We start from the raw sequence: 22,761 nt of genomic DNA, 5'->3' as shown, positions 1-22,761 counted from the left end.
TATCAATCTATTGTGATTTGATAAAAAGTAAATTTTATTGAAAATAATACTAATTTAAAATTTAAGTATGAAAGAATCAGTATTAATATATAAATTAATATGCGACTTTATTTATATATAACAAAACTCTGTATTAAAAGCCCTGCCACCTAGCTGGATGGATGGACAAAAAGGATACGAAAAAGGGTGATAAAAATAAAGAAATATGTCAAAGAAAGAGGGAATAAATATTGCATGATTAAAGGTAGGGAAAGGATACAGCTCACTGGTTCACGCAAGATGCGACGTAAAGCAAGGTTCTGCTTGGCCGCTTGGCCGCTGAGAATTTTTATATGAAAATTTTAAATTTTAAGATCAAATATTAAAATATTATATTTTAATATTATTATTATTTTGAGATTTAAAAAAGTAGTAAAAAAGTTAAATTGTTTATTATATTTTATATGAAGATTTAAAAAAATTATAATGATGAGATGATAATTTTATATTTAAGATGAAAATTTTATGTGACCAAGCATTACCTTAAAGTTTTAAACAATAGAAAGCAATGATGAAGAGATTTCACTTTGATAGAAATAAATGTGGAGTTCATCTTCAGAAATTCTACTTGTAAGCGGATTGGGAACACGCGCAACTGGATACTGCTTTTGATAAAAAAAAAAAAAAAAAAAAAAAATTATTTTTTTACATTTCTCTTCTTTATTTGGTGTCTCTTTCTGTCATTTTATTTTTTTAATAACGTTAAATACAGTTATAGAGGAGTAAATATCATTATATCATATACTTATTTTAAAAAAAATGAGATTCATAATTATAAAAATTAATTTTTTGTTATATGAGTTTTATATTAATTTTTTTTTTTTAAAATACACGACACTTACACAACTATAACTATAAATATAATTTCTCTTATTTTTACACTCTTATTCCTCTCATTCTCTTTATCTGCCCCCCGCCCCAAAAAAAAAGCAGAGGTATCCATCCCTTGTCTTAAAGAGTAATCCTGCAATAGGCCAGCTGCTGTAGATAAGGAGCACGGCGAAACTTTCAAACATCTGCTCTCATTCTCTAATTCTGAAAAGCTGTCTGAATATATTTCTTGAATTATTTTTACCCTGTAGCTTTCCATTCACAGTTTCTGACAACTAGGGCCCCAATTCCACTGCGATTTCAAATAACGCCAAACACCATCCATTATCATCACATCTTAGTTTCCCATATGAAAATTGAGTAAAAACTGATGACCTTTCTTTTTCACCATGCTCACGAATCCTGCGTGCAAAACTGTTATTTTTCTTCTCATCTTTTTTTTCCTGTCCCTTTTCTGAATCCTCTTTATTTACACTTTCTAGGAAAATTCAATTTCTTTGTTGTATTTGGTTGGAGAGAGAGATGATTAGAGGGTTTGAAAGAGAGAGGGCAATCTGAGAGAAAGAGTTGCTTACAGGATTTCGTTTCATCAAAAGGATTGGCCGGTTGCAAGAAGAAATTCTCTTTTATAAAACCAAGCCGCATCTTAGCACGTGCTTTTAACGAATAAAAATTAATTATTTTTATGTATTTTTTATATATTTTAATAATATGATTAATTATATTATTATTTTTTAATATAAAATAACTGTTATGATTATTTACATCAATTGAATATATAAAAATAACTGTATATAACACAATATAATCTATTCGGTTGTGTTTAATTTTGGACAAATTTAAGAAGCAAAATATATATACTGAATTTAAAAATTTAAGAATAGATACATATTGATTCGTTATTAAAATCAGAATTTTCAGTTTTACCAATTTTGGTTTGATTTGATTTTTCAATTTACTGTTTACACATGTATTATATAAATTAAGTATTATAATTTTTTCAATACTAAACCTAATTGTTAGAATTTAGTATTTGTTATTAGCGATTATTAGTTCGTTAATGTTCAATTATACTAATATAATATAAGTAATGTTTAACTTATCAATGAGATTAATAAATTTAAATAATATAATTAGTATCTAATTATACTAGTCCAACGTATGGTTAAGCAAACATTTTGAAGAAAGTGGGATAGACACATATCGCTTGGTGAAAAAGGCCTCTATTCTGAGAACAAAGTGGTTTCTGTTTTCTTGACGAACTGATGATATACACAACGATAAACATGACCTCTATTTCTATTTCAGAATTCGAAAATGCCCTGTCTCGCAAGATTTCCACCATATTGTCTTCCTCTTTTACCACCATGACGTCTAATGATTACGTTTACAATGACGTCTAATGATAATTTCCTCTGCATAAATATCTCACCTCAATCCCTCCAGTTTCAAGGAAAAGGTCTACAAGCCTTGCATATAATTTATATCTAAAATAATTTATATCTCATCTCCACCCTCCATTTTCAAGGATTCGGTCTTCTTCCTCCACATGGTATGCCATCTCCAAGCTTGTAGCTCCACCACCTACCCTTTAACACCGCCCCCTTTTCTTTTCCCCAGAACTATTTCGAAGAGGAAAAACCCAAGACCCTCCTTTTCTTTATCTCTTCCTTTACGTCATTATTGTAGAGTTTTCTGATTAAATTGTGCTTCATTGGGATTCAGGTCAGGTCGATCGAGAAGTAAGGTTATTTCAGCGAAATTAAAGGTGCTGGTTCCATTACTTACTAACTACTTGGAAGTAAGGTTCGTTTTCATTTGTGCTCTGATCTAAAAGTATTTCATGAATGGTGAAATGTCTTGTTCGTAGTTGTGGTGATGATGAATTTGTCTTAATTATTTGGGTATGCTTTATTATTTGAACAGTGGTTGCTTTGAAAATTTTATCTATTTGATTTCTTCTAGATTGGATTAACTCGGGTCAAATCGAATCTAATAGGATATTAACCGGGTCATATCCGAATTGATCATGAACAGTTTTCGTCATTGTATAGTTGTTACTAGAAGTATGTGAAAACCAAGTAATTTAATTTGAGAGTATTTTCTTGTGGCGTTTCAATGTTTTTTAGAACGTTTTCGGACTCTTTCAATAAGAAAACTTCTGTTTTGTTTAGAACGTTGATCATTTAGTCGTGTTTCAAGACGAATCTATATACTCTATAATCTCTCTCTCTCTCTCTCTCTCTCTCTCTCTCTCTCTCTCTCTCTCTCTCTCTCTCTCTATATATATAGGATTTGCACATTAATAGAGAAATGTTCAATGTGAGATCAACTACATGAATGATTGTTGCTGAAATAGGATTTTCTGGAGTACTCTGTTGCTTTGCATTGAGGGCTCCACAGTTAGTAGTGACTGGAATGGATCCTATTATCTATGAAGCAGCGGCAAAAGGCAACCTGGAGGACTTGAAAAAATATATCTCCGATCCACTAGATGGGTTTTTAACCGTTAATAAAAATACAATCCTACATATTTGCATTTCAAGTATCCTCGTTGAAGAAGAGTTTCCCGCCACTGGAGGAACTGACCCAGCCTCAGCGGCAAAATTTGTGAAGGATGTACTGGACGAGTGTCCGTCACTTTTATTGAAAGCCAACACAGAAGACGATACTCCGTTACATGTGGCGGCAAGGTATGGACATGCTTCCATCGTCAAAGTCCTGATTGAACATCAAAAATCCCAACACCAAGATCTCGAAAGTGGAGTTGTTGAAGCTACTACGGAGATGATTGGGAAGCTGAACAAAGAGAGAGACACGGCTTTACATGAGGCTGTATGTCACAATCACATTGAAGTGGTAAAACAGTTACTAACGGAGGTAGATCCAGAATTTCCGTTTGGTGCTAATGTTGCTGGTGAGACCCCACTTTACTTGGCTGCTGAGAGACGCTTTCCAGAATTGGTGTCAGAAATTTTAAACGAATTGAAGTCACCAGCTTATGATGGCCCCTTGGGTAGAACGGCTTTGCATGCTGCAGCATTTTATGATAATGACGGTATTGCCTATTTTATCTTTTCCGCATTCTAGAATATGATTTGGTTAAAAAAATATTTATGTGGTAGTATCAAATATGACAGGACATCGAGTTCATGAAATATAAAGATGTTTGAGATGCACAGGGCCAGTTTTAGATTAATTTCGTGCTTAACAAGCTTGCAAATAATTTAGTTTTTTACCATATTGGTAAATAAAGACTGATGTCTACCTTGTCCTGCATTTGCCTTTTGTACATACAAATTTTATATTATGATAAAAGACTGATTGCTAAACACGGCTTCTACATTAAGGTGCCATTTGAATAATAAGTTGAGATAAAAGTTGAAAGTTGAATAAAATATTATTTGAATATTATTTTTTAATATTATTATTATTATTTTGTATGAAGATTTAAAAAATTTGTAATAATGAAATGAGATAAAATGAAACACTTATTGTAAATTGATATAAATGATCACTTGAATAGTCATTTTTCTATCTCCTAACGTCTTCCATTTTGTCCTTCAGAAAATTATTACATTAATTCATTTAAATTCTTTTAGGAGGAATGACCAAAAACATTTTGGAAAGATACGGACGCGATCTATGTAAACAAGCAGACCAAAATGGTTGGACTCCGCTTCACATGGCTGCATACTTCAATAAGATTGAGGCAACAAAACTATTGTTGAAATGTGATAGAGAGGTAGCATATATGAAAGACGCAGAGGGTAGGACAGCTCTTCACATTGCAGCCCGTCGCGACTGTGTTGATGTAACAGTAGATATTATATCAATGTGTCCGGATTGTTGCGAAGTGGTTGACAATGAAGGCCGCAATGCACTCCATCTCGCCGTACACAACTGGTCAAGTGCAGCGCTAATCATCCAAAATAATTCGTCTCTCCGGAATCTTTTGAATCAGAAGGACAACGACGGGAATACACCTCTCCATCACTATTGCAATTACAGTTTTGTTGGTGACCAGCGTGTCCTGAATTCTCCAAGAGTTGACAAAATGGTCTTCAACAAAAAGAACCAGAATGCTTGTCAAATCTTAGAAAGTAGAAACTTACCGGACGATGATTTTGAGGTAACGTAATCTTTTATCTTTCTTCAAAAAATAAAATTATATACTTAATATTTGAATATTTAGTTCTTTTCAATAAGATATGCTAAGAAATAGTACCGAACCCAAAGGAATTCATAGAATCATAATTAATTATCAAATCGGAATATTTTTTTTATTTTATTTTTAAATTAAGCTGATTTATGTATCACATCAAATAATATATAAATCAATTTGATGTGATTTAAATTTTAAATTTTAAACTGATTTAAAATTAAATTTATTTTATGTATCACATCAATATTAATATTGAAGTATATTAAATTTAAATATAATCAAATCATTTCTAAAAGGAAGGAGATCATAATAACAAATCTAATAAAAAAATATTTTAAAACACTCAAATCTATAATACTTTGTTTAATAGATTGTTTTGGTCTGATGTCGAGTCTCTTGACTCTTGAGATAGTATATTCGATCATTTTGTGTTAATTTGCCACTGAAACTTAGCCGTTCCAACCCACTGAAAATAAGTTTTGTTTTACAGTTTCTCCCATATATAAAATATATACTCTTTTTCTCTCTTTTATCAAGAGTTTTAATAGCTATTTAATTCTTCGTAGCAAGCTTTTATTAGCTTCCATATCTCTTAAATGATTTGTTATATATTTATGACCAACCACAACTTTTTTTTTCCCCACTTCGAGCACAAGGTCATGTTAATTGCAACCAAGGTAGACATTAAGGGTTTTTGTAATATTCAATTTTGCTTTCGTATTGTGTGGTACTTGTTTCGGGTTTTAGGGTGTGGGTCCAATTCCAATAGAAACCGGACCCGGTCCAATTCCATCCAGGCCGAGTCCTTTTAGCTTATGACTTCAATTTGAGGATGATGTGACAAAGAAACCACAACCTTTCCTTTGTTGTGAACTGTATTGTTTTATCAATATCATGCGAACTAGTACTATATCGTTATGACACAAACAATAATTATAAACTAGCTAACAACTTTCAAGAATGTGTTCCTATAATTCTAAGCATATATAACCTGTTGGAAAACATATTTGATTTGATAAAGAATGTAAGTGAGTAATATGTATCTTGGGAACGATAATATTTTTCTATTCATTTTATAAGTAATGAATATTTTTTTTATAAGATACATTTAAATATGAAGTTAACTGTCTTTATATATTCTGATTTTAGGCCTTATTTTATACCGAGCTGGCTTGCTTTCTAAAACAAATATTCTTTGGATTTGTTTTATTTTCTCGTTTGCTTTCAATCTATAGAAAAATACTGAATACTCAAGATTCAACCCAATAAATATTTTACAGATAAAGTTTCTATCTATTTTTGGAGGCTGGGAAAATTATCGTTTCCATTACAATGGACGAGTAGTAGAAGTCGGGTATGATGAAATTGAGAAGAATAAGCGGAAGCCGAAGCTGGAGGTGGACCCACGACAGGAGAGGGAGATTAGAAGGAAGAAGAAGATGGAGGTGGAGGATAAAGTGGCTCAAGTCCATTTAGTAGTTGCTGCACTCATTACAACTGTGACCTTTGCTGCAGGCATTACCATGCCCGGGGGCTTCGTTGGTGGAGATGATCATTGACATCCAGGCTCTGCAGTTTTGAGAAAAAGTGCTGCTTTCCAAGTATTCATCATTACAAATGCCCTATCATTGATGCTATCTAGCTCTGTTGTTTTTATCCACCTATTTATTCCGCTTATCCCCACTGAACACTTCTTCGAAAAGCGCACAAGTTTTCTTCAAATAGCCTTTTGGTTCCTTCTTTCATCCATGGCACCAATGGTTTTGGCATTTGTCACAGGTACATATGCTGTATTAGCGCATTCAAATATTGCCATTCCCACTTGTATTGTTGGCTTATCTTTTTTTCCCATCATTGTATATACATTTTGGAAACTATTAAAATAAAATTCGTAGGCGCTATGAGTATGGGACTTTTGTTTTAAAGATTAATATAATTGTATATAGGGTTAATTGCAAATTTAGCAACTTAGTTTTCGCCAGTTTCCAAAATGCCACGTCAGTTACTCAACTAGTAACATTTATACCTGCAATTTCAAACTTTTACAACTTGCAACTTCCGTTGATCTTCCTTGACGAACTTTTTGCCTCATGGCATGTAACACTCTATCCTTCTCTGAGTATTCCCAATGGTTTATCTAAATTTTCATACGAATTAACTAACTAAAATTCATTTTTTCTATTTTAGTTAACCACTTTTACAATACACCAAACATCAGTTTAATTATTCTTTCTACGTATCATTTAAATATTCTTGATTTTTTTTCTTTATTGATTTTAAATATTTTTTATATCTACCGTTAAATTTGTAATTGTAATGCCCCGGTCCCGCAGGGGTCAAAGAGTTACTTCCTGTAACTTAAACCTCACATTTCATCAAGATATTTACAGACTCCAAAATATAAAATCGTCAAAATACTACAAAACCTCTTAATAAAAACTGTCAATCCTCAAAAATCTTCTATGAATAATCCACTATACTTAAATAATCATCTCATCCATGCTTCAAAATCCTGATCCTTAGCTGAACTATTTCAAAATAATCTGAAAAATGTTATGGAGATAAGGGGTGAGTTATCAACAACTCAGTAAGCAGATAACATATACTAGTGTGCAAACATGAGCATTTATAGAATTCAGAATGCAGAATAAAATATTTTTACTTTTCATTTCAGAGAGAAATGTCAGAGCGAAAGTTTAAAAATATTCTTATTCAAAATTCTCTTGGCATAGCATAACTGATCACCATCATACTAGAACATTATATCACATCAGAGGCCACGTTTAACCCCCATGATAGAGTTGTGCAAATCTCGGTAGCTAGCCGAACAGAAACAGAATGTGAATTTTCCTCTTATTATTCTCAGAGCCCCGATTGTGCACACAAGAAAGACCACCAGAAAACCACTTTGTTTCCAAAGTGGGTGTACCAGAAGTAGAACAGTTAGTACCAACTCAAACAGAAACCACTATTAGCACCCATGGTAGGTCAAACAGATCACCATCCATAACCCACATCTCAAAATTAGAATGTCATGTCAAAAGCTTTCAAAAATCACATCATATCATATCAGCGTTCAAAACATCTTCAGAACAGAATAGAATCAAATCACAAAAATGCAATTTATACACAAAATTTCATATTCGCTCTCTTTTGCACAGTTTAGCAACAAAATGCCAAAAAATAAGCTCATGTTTTCACCAATCATGACAAAAATACTTTTCCTTTTATATAGAGTTCGTGAATAATGCTAAAACAAATAATTGATGTTGTTTTTCATATTTCTTTTCAAAAACCAAAAGCTGCATAGTTTAAAAGTTAACCTCGTTTCATTTTCCTTTAATGTAAAGTTTAGTATAGGAACCTCGCTTATCTGAACTTCTTAACCTTTCGAAAATTTCATTAACACTGCCGAGCAAAAATTAATCATCACCTATAAAATAGTCATGTAATTCTCGTAAATTTACAATTGATCACGTATTTTAATATTAAAGTATAAGATGCTAAAATAACCTATTTTAATTCCTCAAGAACCTAAATTCTCAAAATTCTTAAAATACCATCCTTTTTCCAAAACGATCACTTATACACTTAATATACTTAACCTAATTCCAACTCAAACATCAGTTCATTTAAGAAATCAAAACCCAACCGGTTAAAAAAAATCAAAAGTCTTTGAAATAAAAAGAAAATATTACCCGACGCAAAATAATTTGAGAGCTAGAATCCAACCCAAAGACATTTCACTTTAAAATAACTTAACATAACATACTGAAAAAATATAAAAAAGAAATCAAGTAAAAACAATCACTCTGAAATAAATCCAATAATTTTCTACCAAAAAGACTTAGGCCCAATGCAAAAACCAACCCAATGAAATATAACCCTAAAAATACTCAAGCTTTGGTTTAAAAATCAGAGGACACAATTGTAATTTTTACAAAAAAAAAAAAAAAAACTCTTCCTACCATCTTTATGTAAGGCTACGAAAATATATTAACCCATGTTTTGTTTTGTTTGCAGGGACATTACACAGTCACATGACCAGGGTCGTGCGAGGGAGGCTTACCGTGTGAATGAGGGACCAGGGGTGGAAGCTGTCGGCGCTTTTTGTGGCTATCTAGGTGGTTTCCGGCGTGGTTGGCCCACGGTTGAGATGGTTGCAGTGATTGGTAGAAAGTGGGGTGGGTGCTCTGTTTCGGGAATCAAAAACAGGGGACACACGGGCTGAGTTGGGTGGTTTGGCTGGGTCACCCGGTGGGTGGGCAGTGGCTAGTGGCTTCTGTTGTACGGAGGAGATCTCGACACGTGAGTTTTCCGTTCGGGCTATTACTGTGCGAAGGAATGGAGTTGTCGTTCTGGGTTGTTTGGGATTGGAATTTGTTGCGCCTAAAGCCGCCCAGAAATCACACCCACAATAGATAGAGACAATATTTAAGTGGTTCGGCAATTTGCCTACGTCCACTGAGCGGAAACACTATATTCAAAACAACTCTATCTCAAATGGCACACTACACACACTCTCTTGCTTCTCTCTCTCAATGGGATGGTTTTCCCTTCATATGACCTCTCCTATTTATAGGAGAGGCTCAACCCATCTCCCCCCACATATGTGCTGGAATGCACAAGCTAAACACTCAATGAAAGCACTTAGTGAGGAATATCATCATGTGAATTGGACACCACCAACACATGGGCACACATAGTGGATGGCACACATGGGTGGGTGGATGGCACACATGGGGTGGTCCCTCAACAATCACCCCCTCCACCCAAGTGTGCCACATTAGGATACTACATGTTGTATCCTTCCAATGATTTCATCCCTTTATCGAAATGTTCGTTTGCCATGAGAGATCTCCGCTACCAAATGCGCCCTAAGGCGCCAATGCACCCGTGGGTGCTCAGCAGTATGAGATATTAATCAAGTACAAACAGTGTTGGAACTTGATCCCATATCTTCTGAAATAGAATGTCCCCTTCTTCCAATATCTCATGTACGAAGTGGAAACGGACATCTATATGCTTTGTTCGAGAGTGATATACTTGATTTTTGGCCAGATGAATTGCACTCTGACTGTCACAGTAAACGGTAACCTCTTGCTGCTTAAAGCCCAAGTCTGTTACCAATCCCTGTAACCAAATGGCTTCTTTCACGGCTTCTGTTACAACCATGTATTCAGCCTCAGTTGATGATAATGCAATTGTTGACTGCAAAGTTGATCGCCAACTAACTGGTCCTCCAGCCATAGTGAACACATATCCGGTTGTCGATCGGCGTTTATCAAGATCACCTGCATAGTCTGAGTCAACATACCCAGTTACTAGACTATCTCCACCCTTCTCGAACTTCAAACCAATATCTACGGTTCCTAAAATGTACCGTAGAATCCACTTAGCCGCATGCCAATGAGTCTTTCCAGGATTATGCATATAGCGGCTAATTAAGCTAACGGCCTGGGAGATATCAGGTCGTGTACACACCATGACATACATTAAGCTTCCTACAACACTTGCATATGGGACATTTCTCATGTAGTCTCGCTCTTCATCAGTTTTAGGAGATTGCAATGCACTGAGCTTGAAATATGGGGCCATTGGAGTACTCACCGGCTTCGTCTTTGAGTCGATGTTGAAGCGTTGCAGTATTCTCTTCAGATACTGCTTCTGAGTAAGGTGAACTGTACCTTTCACCCTATCTCTGCTGATCTCCATCCCCAGTATTCTTCGAGCTTCTCCCAGATCTTTCATGTCAAACTCACGACTTAACTGAGTTTTTAAGCGATCTATCTCCCCCTTGCTTTTACATGCAATTAACATATCATCTACATATAAAAGCAAATAAATGAAAGATCCATCTGCAAGTTTTCTGAAATATACACAATGATCGTATTGGCAACGAGTGTATTTCAGATCCATCATAAAGCGGTCAAACCGCTTATACCATTGCCGAGGTGACTGCTTCAAGCCATAGAGAGACTTCTTCAGACTGCATACCCAGTTTTCTTTGCCAGCTTCTTTGAATCCTTCTGGTTGAGACAGATAAATCTCCTCTTCCAGATCACCATGCAAGAAAGCTGTCTTTACATCAAGCTGTGCTAACTCAAGATCATATTGTGCTACCAAAGCTAGCAATATCCGAATGGATGAATGCTTCACAACAGGAGAGAATACTTCACTGTAGTCAATTCCCTCTGTCTGAGCGTAGCCCTTGGCTACCAACCTAGCTTTGTATCGCACTCCATTCTTAGCAGCTTGATCATCTTTCTGATTGAAGATCCACTTACAGCCAATTGTCTTCTTTCCTTTTGGAAGCGGCACAAGCTCCCAAGTCTGGTTCTGGTGAAGAGACTGCATCTCTTCATCCATTGCCTTTGTCCATTCAACTTGTTCACTGGACTGTATGGCTTCTCTGTAAGTGGTTGGGATCTCACCCCCTTCAGCTGGTAATGCATATGTCACATAGTCTGCATAACGTGACGGTACACGTTTCTCTCTTCTCGGTCTGTTGGCTGCTATTGATTCAGGTTGTATTGGAGGTACTGTGACTGGACTATTAACCTCATCTGGTCCGTGCTCTCCATTTGTTTCTCCTGAATCCTTTCGAGTGGAAAACTCCACCTTTTGCGAATCACCAGTTGTTTCGCTATCATGGCTGCATTCACTGGAATCTCTATGCTTATGTGACTTAAGCATCTCAGATTCGTTGAAGGTAACATCTCTACTGATAATCACCTTTTTAGACTCTATGCACCAGAGTCTATACCCTTTTACACCAGTACTAAAGCCCAAGAATTTTGCTTTCTTGGCTCTAGGATCAAGCTTACTCTCTTTAGTGTGATAGTAAGCAGGACATCCGAAAACGTGTAAAGAGTTATAATCAGTAGCATGTGTACCTCTCCACATTTCAGTGGGTGTCTTCCCGTCATTGGCAGATGCGGGTAGTCGATTGATGAGGTGGCAAGCATATGTCACAGCTTCAGCCCAAAATTGTTTACTGAATCCAGCATCCAGCAACATACATCGCACTTTCTCTAATAAAGTACGATTCATTCTTTCTGCCACACCATTCTGCTGCGGTGTACCTCGTACTGTGAAGTGTCTTACAATTCCCTCTCTCCGGCATTCTTCCATGAAGGGATCTGAAGTGTATTCACCTCCATTATCAGATCTGAGCCGCTTGATCTTTCTGCCGGTCTGAGTCTCAACCATTTTCTTCCAATCAAGGAAGATTTTCAGCACTTCATCCTTATTCTTCATCGTATACACCCACACACGACGAGAATAATCATCCACAAAAGTCACAAACCAATGTTTACCTCCCAAAGATGCACTTTGGGTAGGTCCCCAAACATCGGAGTGCACATAGTCAAGTATTCCCTGTGTATTGTGTACTGCGGTTCCAAACTTGATCCGCCTCTGCTTCCCCAATACACAGTGCTCACAGAAAGACAGTTTACCAGTCTTGGCACCTTTGAGTAAGCCTTGCTTCACCAGTGTTTGCAAAGCTTTTTCTCCTGCGTGTCCCATACGCATATGCCACAGACTGGAGGTGTCATCATCAGTCTCATCTAGCTTCTCACAGCCTGTGGAAGCTCTTCCAGCAACAGTACTTCCTTGCAAGAAGTACAAGTTTCCTCGCCTCAAACCCTTCATAGCCACCTGAACTCCCATTAGTACTTTGAGAGTTCCGTCTTCAATGGTGATTCTGAATCCCTTTGAATCCAGAGCTCCCAGTGAGATGAGATTCTTCCGCAAGTCCGGAATGTACCGAACTTCTGTCAGAGTCTTGACGCTACCATCGTGCAGCTTTAGCCGAATGCTACCTATTCCCTGAGTCTTACAGGCACTGTCATTGCCCATAAGTACTGTTCCACCTTCAATCTTTTTGAAGTCAGTAAACCAGTCCCGATTGGGACACATGTGATAGGTACATCCGGAATCTATAATCCATTCATCGGAATGACAAATGGATGATGAACTTATCAAGGAAAAATCTGAATCATCATCTCTGTCCACGACATTGGCTGTGGTGGGTTGATTCTGCTGTTGTCCCTTCAGCTTGGGACAATCCTTCTTCCAGTGTCCTTTGTTGTGACAAAAGGAACACTCGTCTTTGGCGAGCTTTCTTCCGACTGATGAACCACGTGATGTGGCTCGGGTTTTCGATTGAAAACCTTTCTTCTTTCCGGGATACCTTGACTGTGGTCTCCCCCTTGCTGTTAGCGCTTCACTTGATGTATCTTGTTGTACCTGTTTATCTTTTCTCCGGTACTCATTGCTAATTAAAGAGCTAGATACATCTTCAAAACTAATCTTTTCCTTCCCATACAATAGAGTAGTAATCAAATGCTCATATGTATCAGGCAAGGAATTTAGCAAAAGTAAAGCTTTATCTTCATCTTCGATTTTAACATCTAAATTTAACAAATCAGCAAGAATTTGGTTGTAACTATTCAGATGTTCAGTCATTGAAATACTTTCATGAAATTGGAATCTTAAGAGCTTCTTCTTCAAGTGCAAACGGCTTTCAATGCTCTTCTTCATGAACTTATCCTCCAATTTCTGCCAAAGTACCCTAGCATCTGTCTCTCTCATGACAAAATACTTTTGTTCTTTGGTAAGGCATAACCGGATTGTACTACAAGCTTGAGTATTAAGCTTCTTCCAACCCTGATCAGTCATATCGTCTGGCTTTCCTTCCAACGCAATATCCAACTCTTGTTGGATCAAAACGTCCATGACTTCACACTGTCACATGCCGAAGTTGCTTGTTCCATCGAACTTCTCAACTTCAAACTTGGCATTTAACACGGTGGACCGACGTCCAGAGCTACTGGCATTTTCAGAGCCCCTATCTCTTCCAGATCTTTCCATTTGAATTTAGAAACTTTAGACACAAAATTTCAAAATTCTAACCGTACGGATGAGTCCGGAATGATCCAAATAGTTGGAAAGCACTATTTGATCGTTGAAATCGGACTCCGGATGGCTTAGATCAAGCCCAAAATGGATCTGAAAAACGGACGGTTCTGATCTCTCTGGCGCGTGAGATGCACGCGCTCTGTAGGGCGACTGGTCGGCGCGTGGGCGCGTGGAGTGCACGCGCAGCAGCTCCTGTTTGCGCGTGGGGGCTCGTGAGAGCGTGTACGACACGCGCTGAAGCTCTGTCTGGCGCGTGGGGGCGCGTGAGCGAGTGTACTACACGCGCTGAAGCTCTGTTGGGCGTGTGGGGGCGCGTGGGGAAGTGTATCTCACGCGTTTTCGACTTCCGATGCGCGTGGGGGTGCGTGGGTGCGTGGACTACACTCTCCAACTTCTAGAGGGGCGTGCGGGCTCCTCCGGTGTTCGTTTTCGATGCCGTTTGCGGCAACGGATCCGTCTTGACGAGAGGAACGTTGTGGTGTGATCAAAAGTTGATTCCAATCAACTGCAATTTTCTGGGTAGCACGAACCGAAGCTCTGATGAATTTTTACGATAGAAATGAATAGTACCTCACTAAGTCAGTTCCCAGGAAAGATTGGAGGGTCACAATGGACATGCTTAAAATTTCCAATCTCCTAGACAGAACCTCCTTAGACTGTACGTATCCACACTACCACAAAAATCCACCCCACAAAAAGAGCCTAATTGGCTCTGATACCAATTGTTGCGCCTAAAGCCGCCCAGAAATCACACCCACAATAGATAGAGACAATATTTAAGTGGTTCGGCAATTTGCCTACGTCCACTGAGCGGAAACACTATATTCAAAACAACTCTATCTCAAATGGCACACTACACACACTCTCTTGCTTCTCTCTCTCAATGGGATGGTTTTCCCTTCATATGACCTCTCCTATTTATAGGAGAGGCTCAACCCATCTCCCCCCACATATGTGCTGGAATGCACAAGCTAAACACTCAATGAAAGCACTTAGTGAGGAATATCATCATGTGAATTGGACACCACCAACACATGGGCACACATAGTGGATGGCACACATGGGTGGGTGGATGGCACACATGGGGTGGTCCCTCAACAGAATTGATGCGTGGTGGTGCAAGGCAGTGGCTGGGCTATGGTCAGAGGGTGGAGCTGCGATGTGGGTGGCTTGCATTCGTGGTTCGATTGTGAGAGGCAATGCACGGTGGGGGGGCACTTGCTCTATTTTGGGTTATTGAAACAGGGCATGCAGGTGGGGTTGACGCAAGGAGGAAAACTGGGCTGTGAGGGCTAGCTGGAGGTTTCTTCTTGGGAGGGGTGGAGATGCAGTGGCTCTTGGACTCGGGAAGAGCATGCAACGCGTGGGTTGCTGCCATGTGGTGTTTGCAACGTGTAGGGTGCCGTGAAAGAGCAAGGATGGTTCTGTGATGGTGCTAGGTGCAGGGATAGTGACGGGAGAGGTTTGGCGGCAGTATGACTATCATCATAAGGTACGTGTATATGAATCTATAAATAGAGGGCAAAGGGCTGAAACCCTAGAGGAGGATGAAAAAAAAAAGGGAACGTGCATGCAAAGAACACGGACACGGTGAAGCCATGCATGTAAAGGAACTGCACAATGGAGAGTCTACTTGATCTCACGGGCTTGGGCTTTTCGGTCATCGGGTAGGGCTTCTTTTAAAAATTTGAGCCTACAATTAGAGCAACTTAAGAAATTAATAAATCAGCATTTTTCTTGAGTTTTGAGTCTTGACTCAACCTTTAAAAAAAATAACAAACCAATTTGTTCAAAAAATAAAAAATAAAAAATAAAAAAATTTATCTCAACACATAAAAGACTTTTAACTTAAATATCAAACTCAAAGAAAAAAATAAAATAAAATCACAATCCACAAAAATAGAGCTGTTAAGCCGTAGTTTCTCATAAAAGAAAATATTTGTAAACTCAAATAGATTTTTCACACATATAAATTAAAAAAAATTCTTTAAAACAATTTGGCACTGGACTCGGGTGTTACATTATCTGCCCTTAAAAATTTCATCCTCTAAATTTGTTGCTCCTAAAATCAATACTCGAATACTTAAACCTTCGTACATATTAGCACACATTACATCATACTTCGAAGATCCAAATCAAGTCTAAAGTATAAACCTCAACAATACAATTAAAAACCTAATAATAATTCTGAACTCTCCACATAATCCATGAACCTCATACAAATAGTGAAATAAAATCTCAAACTACCATATCACCAAAATCACGCTTCCGCTACGCACTCATTCTACTTATCAACTTGTATTCCTAAACTCATTGTATAACAATGAAATACATCTTAAAAGAACTAATCTCCAAATTTAATGAGTCCAAACATCTTTATTTCACCAGATTTAAATTCACAAAATCCACAACAAGTTTGAAGCTTCCAAACATCAATGTTACAAGTCTAAACCTCCAGCTCCTAACCAAAATTCATTCCATGAATTCAACCCGAAATCTAAACCTTAAATTTTCACATAATCATTTCTTAGACCTCAAGTTTCTAAATCTCAAATCGAAACTCACCTCCTAAACCCATAGATATCCAACACCTCATATATTAGAGTCTACAAAACCTCAAATGTCATGAAGATCAATTCTTAAAATCCACAAAATATAAAACCTCACATTTCCTAGAACATATTTGTTGCGACTAAACTTTGACTCAAATTAATGAATCAAAAATCTAGTGCAGTTTTACCTGCAAGTATACAGGTGTTGTAGTATCTTACAGGATCGAATCCACAGGGATTGACTTTTGTGATAAATAAAATAAATTCAGACAATGAAACAAAATTATGAAAAGAAACGTGCAATCAAATGAAGATTGATAAAATGAATCAACCTAGAATGATAAAATGAATGGAAGAAGACTAAGGTTTCGAGGATCCGTCTAATAATTTATGATATTGTTTCCGATCGATTTACTTCAATTAAACTAGAATAATGATTCCGTTTAATTGGTAGATTTAGCATTTAAGATCGAGAAAAAACAGACGCTTATGATTGAGCGTGAACGATTGATGATTAAAACATTTACAAATCTATTTGAATACCACAGGGATTCCTCAAGCATTCACTGTATTCGGAAATCACAATGAATCAAGACGAGTATATAGATAATCAAAATATCCAACAATAAAATCTTTCAATCGATCAAGCTCGTAGAATAAATTTTACGTGAATCTGAAAACAATATGTAAATCATTAAACTTCACCTCTAACCTTAGTATGAAAATTTAGCGAAACATATTTATTATAAGTGCCATAAAAATATTGTTCAGGATAAAATTAAAATAAAATACAATGAAACCACACAATAACATAAAACTGAAAAGAAAAGAAAATAAAATAAAAGTTAAAACTCCAAACATTATCCATGATAATATTAAAATAAAACTCAAGCTAAAATGAAAACAACTTAGATCATAAAACAGGAAATTGAGCCGAAAATAACTCCCTTAAAAACCAGTCCGTCCCGCAACTACTCAAACGTGAACTATCCTTCCATAAATTTACATCAACACAATCAGCTCCTTCCTTCTATTTTTAGCTTTCTCCACGTACGTCCTTCATTCCGTGTGCTAGCTGCCTCTTCCCATTGCATGTTCTGTCCAGCAAGTAGCTCACGTCCAGCTCCTTCTAATACAACGTTACCCAGCTCCCACGACCAGATTAGCCTGCACTTTGGTAGTCTGAAGCTCTCTCCGTAAGTGTCTCCAGGTCTCGTAGCTGACACCTTCCAGCCTCTCAGCCAGCGTCCTTCACGTCCAAACCAGCTTCTCTATGTCCCATGTAACCAACCTCTCTCACCAGCCGGTCTCACTCCAGCTAGAAGGGGTCACCCCTCCTTTCTTTCCTTTCACAATTCTTAAACCAATCCGCTACCCAAACCGACCCCCCTCCTTTCACTCCTTCAATCTCTCACTATATTCATGCACTGATGCTTTCTTTCACTTTCAGCACTACTTCAGACCGACCCCACTCCTTTCACTCCTTCAATCTCTCGGCTATCAACCAACATCTCACCTTCTTTTCTTTAATGAGGGCCCACGTTCAGCTAACAGCTAACACAATTCCCTTCCACTCATTACTCTCCCTCTCTACTCACTTTTTCTCACCCTTTCCTATCTCTTCTTTCCCTCTCTACTCATGACTAACACACCTCTATCTCTTACGTAAATTTCTCACCGATTCCTCCCTCCAATTCTCTCACCTTTCACTCTACACCCACCGGTTGCTTTCACTTCTCTCTCTTTCCGTGTCCCCATGTGTCCCCTTTCTTCCCTTTTCTTTGTCGTCCAGCATTATATATATATATATACATATGCCTCATTACGTAATCAGATTAATACTTTAAAATTCCAGCACCATTGGTTGAAGCTTGCTCACCCACTCTCCTTCAATCACGGCACCTATCTTCAACTTTCTTATAAAAATTAATTCATTTCTTCAATTTCCCATCATCTCTGTCAATCTCACAAGTCAAGCACGGCACTTAAATTTTCCCCATACGTCCACTTTAACTGCACAGCACCGAAATGTTGAAACCACGTAAAGCTAGATGACCTCAAGTAGACGCCACCAGATGTGAAGATGTGAATTTCCGTATACGTCCAGCTCCATTTCCTTCACTTCTTCTTTTGCCAAACTTGACTTTACATTGTATGTATTTGTCCACCGCAATCTTCATGCATCTATGGAAAGTCACTGTCTTTATTTTTAGCTGCCCAACTTATTTCCTTCTCTTCATGGTCAACAGTTCCAATTGGATCATGTGAATTTTATTTGAACTGAAAATAAAAATAACACTCAAAATTAAAAGAAAAATAGAACTATATATGTGAGGAAATATTGTCCCATTACATCATAGTTATAAAATTAAGCATAAACATGATATCTATCAATTAAAAATCGCAACTCGTATTTATGCTTATTAACTATTTTTTTTCATTTAAAACCAATAATAGTGTCATGAAGAATTTAAATACATTGGTTTTAAATAGCTAAAACATGCAATATTTCAGCTCAATCAATATTCCCAAAGCCTGCTAGATTCTAGAACCTTAAATAAAAATATTAACATCTCTTACAGTCCACAAATGTCAACATCTCAAATTTGAAAATTATTTCTTGAAGTCCACACATATCCAAACCTCAAATATTATAGTCTGCAGAACCTCAAAACTTCAATCAAACTTATATTCACTTCAAAATCTAAACCTTAAATCATATCCAAGTCATGTCCTATATAGCCTATAGTATAAAAGAATCAAATCTAAAACCTCAATTTTTCCAAAACCTCAATCCATAAAGTCTGCAGAATCTCTAACCTATCTCTGATACCAAATGTAATGCCCTGGTCCTGCAGGGGTCGGAGAGTTACTTCCTGTAACTTAAACCTCACATTTCATCAAGATATTTACAGACTCCAAAATATAAAATCGTCAGAATACTACAAACTCTCTTAATAAAAAGGTCAATCCTCAGAAATCTTCTATGAGTAATCCACTATGTTTAAATAATCATCTCACCCATACTTCATAATCCTGATCCTTAGCTGAACTATTCCAAAATAATCTAAAAAATGTTATGGAGATAATGGGTGAGTTATCAACAACTCAGTAAGCAAAGAATATATACTGGTGTGCAAACATGAGTATTTACAGAGTTTAGAATGCAAAACAAAATATTTTTACTTTTCATTTTAGAGTGTGGAAGCAGAAGCATGTTATAAAAAAAAAAATGTCAGAGCAAAAGTTCAAAAATATTCTTATTCAAAATTCTCTTCGCAAAGCATAACTGACCACCATCATACCAAAACATCATATCACATCAGAGACCATATTTAACTCATGTGGTAGGGTTGTGCAAACTCCAGTAGCTAGCCGAGTAGAAACAGAATGTGAATCTTCCCCTTATGATTCTCAGAGCCCCGAGTGTGTACACAAGAAAGACCACCAGAAAACCACTTTGTTTCCAAAGTGGGTGCACCAGAAACAAAATAGTCAGTATCAACTCAAACAGAAGCTACTATTAGCACCCGTGGTAGATCAAACAGATCACCATCTACAACCAACATCCCAAAATCAGAATGTTATGCCAAAAGATTAAAATAACTTAACATAACATACTGAAAAAATATAAAAAGAAACCAAGTAGAAACAAGCCCTCTGAAATAAATCCAATAATTTTCTACCAAAAAGACTTTAGGCCCAATGTAAAAACCAACCCACTGAAATATAACTTTAAAAATACTCAAGCTTTGGTTTAAAAACCAGATGACAAAATTGTAAATTTTTACAAAAAAAAAAAAAAAACAACTCTTCCTACCATCTCTATGTAAGGCTATGAAAATATATTAACCCATGTTTTGTTTTGTTTGCAAGGACATTACACTGTCACATGACCAGGGTCGTACGAGGAAGGCTTACCGTGTGAACAACAAACTAGGGGTGGAAACTGTCTGCGGTTTCTTTGGCTATCTGGGTGGTGTCCATCGTGGTTGGCCCATGATTGAGGTGGTTGCAATGATTGGTAGAAGGTGGGGTGGGTTCTCTATTTCAAGAATCAAAAATAGGGGACACACGGGCTGAGTTGGGTGGTTTGGCTGGGTCACACGGTGGCTGGGCAGTGGTTAGTGGCTTCCGTTGTACGGAGGAGATCTCGGCACGTGAGTTTTTAGTTCGGGTTGTGGCTGCACGACGAATTGGAGTTGTTGTTCTGGGTTTTTGTGATTGGAATTGATGTGTGGTGGTGCAAGGTAGTGGCTGGGCTATGGTCAGAGGGTGGAGTTGTAATGTGGCTGGCTTGCATTCGTGGTTCGATTATGAGAGGCAGTGCACGGTGGGTTTTGGGGGGGGGGGGGGGGCACTTGCTCTATTTTGGGTTATTGAAACAAGGCATGTAGGTGGGGTTTACGCAAGAAGGAAAACTGGGCTATGTGGGTTAGCTAGAGGTTTCTTCATGGGAGGGTGGAGATGCAGTGGCTCTTGGACACGGGAAGAGCATGCAAAGCGTGGGTTGCTGCTGTGTGGTGTTTGCGACATGTAGGGTGCCATGAAAGAGCAAGGATGGTTCTGTGATGGTGCTGGGTGCAGGGATAGCAATGGGAGAGGTTTGGCGGCAGTATTACTATCATCATAAGAGAGTGTATGTGCATCTATAAATAGAGGTCTAAAGGTTGAAACCCTAGAGGAGAAAAAAAAAAAAAAGAAGAGAGGGAATGTGCATGCGAAGGACATGGACATGGTGAAGCCGTGCATGCAAAGGGAACTGCACGACAGGGAGTCTACTTGATCTCACGGGCTTGGGCTTTTGGGTCATCGGGTAGGGCTCCTCTTAAAAATTTGGGCTTACAATTAGGGTAGCTTAAGAAATTAATAAATTGGCCTTTTTCCTGAGTTTTGAGTCTCAACTCAACCTCTCAAAAAAATAACAAACCAACCTGTTCAAAATAAAATAAAATAAAATAAATTATCTCAGCCAATAAAAGACTTTTAACTTAAATATCAAACTCAAAGAAAAAAATAAAATAAAATCAGAATCCACAAAAATAGAGATTTTAAGCCGTAGTTTCCCATAAAAGAAAATATTTGAAAACTAAAATGGATTTTTCACACATATAAATTAAAATAATTCTTTAAAACAGTTTGGCACTGGACTCGGGTGTTACAGTAATATTTTCAGATCTTTTCAATATTTTTCATATAATAATATGAATGCAATATCTCATTGTTGACAAAATGATATCAATTGATCAATAAAAAATTAAAAGGAAATAAATGGAAAAAACTCGTTCATTCTATTTTTTGGTGATATTTTTACCCTTTTATCATGTCTTGCACAATTGTTAATGATAATTTTTCTTTTTATTAAGATAAAATATTCTAATAATATTGTGACGTTTGCATGTTTTCATAAATAAAAGTGTAAATTTGAGAAGTTTATATATAAAAAAAATAGGAAAAATATAATAATAATAATAATAAAGAATGATACATAGATGAGTATGTTAAATGTACGGAAGCACTTTAGCTCTTATGTATTTACATTGATATTACAGAATTCAATGGAAGCCTTATTTTGACATATTGTTAGTTATTTTACATAAATTTGCAAAATAGAGAAGTCATTGAGATGCCCCAAGTTTAAGAATAAGTTATTTTAGATAACAGACAGACTAAAATGAAACTCAACTTTAAAAGAATTTTCTTCTTAGTGAAAAGCATCAAGTATAAAATATCCGCTTTTATAAGATAAAACACATTGTATGAAAAACGATATATAATAGAGCTAGCTCTTGTTAGAATTTTTCTCAAATCTTATTCTATTAAATTCATAAATGAAAACATATGTACATAATCTGAAGTCATGTTAGCGATTCTTGCAGTCATGTTCTTCCATAGCTAGTGGATAAGAATCTAGCCTTGAGAATTGGCATCACTAGGTGCATCACCAATCATTTGTATGTTTATTAGTGATGCTTAACCAAGTGTATTAGAAAATTACAATTTCATGAAAAAATTGAATATTTGTGCATTACAATTGTTGATATGTTTTGGCTATGTCTATGAGTTATGCATTATCAATGTATGCTTGAAGCTCTAAGTGCATAAAATAAATGAATATTCATGCATATTAGGATTTACATGTTTCTGCCATGCATAGTATATGTGGCAGTGTAGTTGCTTTGTTCCTTGTTTGTTGGTTAAATGTCTTTGTTTAATTGAATGGGTACATGGTCGCATGTTCTAATATTT

General features: G+C 36.8%; 1 protein-coding gene across 3 annotated transcripts; it reads left to right on the top strand.

The window, feature by feature from the left end:
* Positions 1 to 2,142: 2,142 nt before the first annotated feature.
* On the top strand, positions 2,143 to 6,942 carry LOC122312286 (ankyrin repeat-containing protein At5g02620-like). Of its 3 annotated transcripts, none has more exons than XM_043126855.1 (5): positions 2,143 to 2,422; positions 2,596 to 2,676; positions 3,163 to 3,928; positions 4,473 to 5,002; positions 6,316 to 6,942. In XM_043126855.1, exons 3-5 carry the CDS (start codon positions 3,211 to 3,213, stop codon positions 6,592 to 6,594), a joined length of 1,527 nt encoding a protein of 508 aa, XP_042982789.1. In that variant the 5' UTR covers positions 2,143 to 2,422; positions 2,596 to 2,676; positions 3,163 to 3,210; the 3' UTR covers positions 6,595 to 6,942. The 3 variants fall into 3 exon arrangements, with proteins under 3 accessions (XP_042982789.1, XP_042982798.1, XP_042982790.1); XM_043126864.1 differs by having other exon boundaries at positions 2,144 to 2,422; positions 2,596 to 2,671; positions 3,230 to 3,928; XM_043126856.1 differs by having other exon boundaries at positions 2,144 to 2,422; positions 3,230 to 3,928.
* Positions 6,943 to 22,761: the final 15,819 nt, after the last annotated feature.

The sequence above is a fragment of the Carya illinoinensis genome, chromosome 1, assembly GCF_018687715.1.
Source record: "Carya illinoinensis cultivar Pawnee chromosome 1, C.illinoinensisPawnee_v1, whole genome shotgun sequence".
NCBI lineage: Eukaryota > Viridiplantae > Streptophyta > Magnoliopsida > Fagales > Juglandaceae > Carya > Carya illinoinensis.
The sequence above is the reverse complement of the archived record's forward strand: the minus strand, read 5'-3'. Positions and strand labels throughout refer to the sequence as shown.

What these genes read in the sequence shown, in the direction of transcription:
- LOC122312286 (XM_043126855.1), top strand. Translation starts at nt 3,211, where the DNA reads ATGATTGTTGCTGAAATAGGATTTTCTGGAGTACTCTGTTGCTTTGCA. An exon ending in AGCATTTTATGATAATGACG is followed by an intron (nt 3,929 to 4,472) that starts GTATTGCCTATT and finishes AAATTCTTTTAG; the next exon opens with GAGGAATGACCAAAAACATT. An exon ending in TACCGGACGATGATTTTGAG is followed by an intron (nt 5,003 to 6,315) that starts GTAACGTAATCT and finishes AATATTTTACAG; the next exon opens with ATAAAGTTTCTATCTATTTT.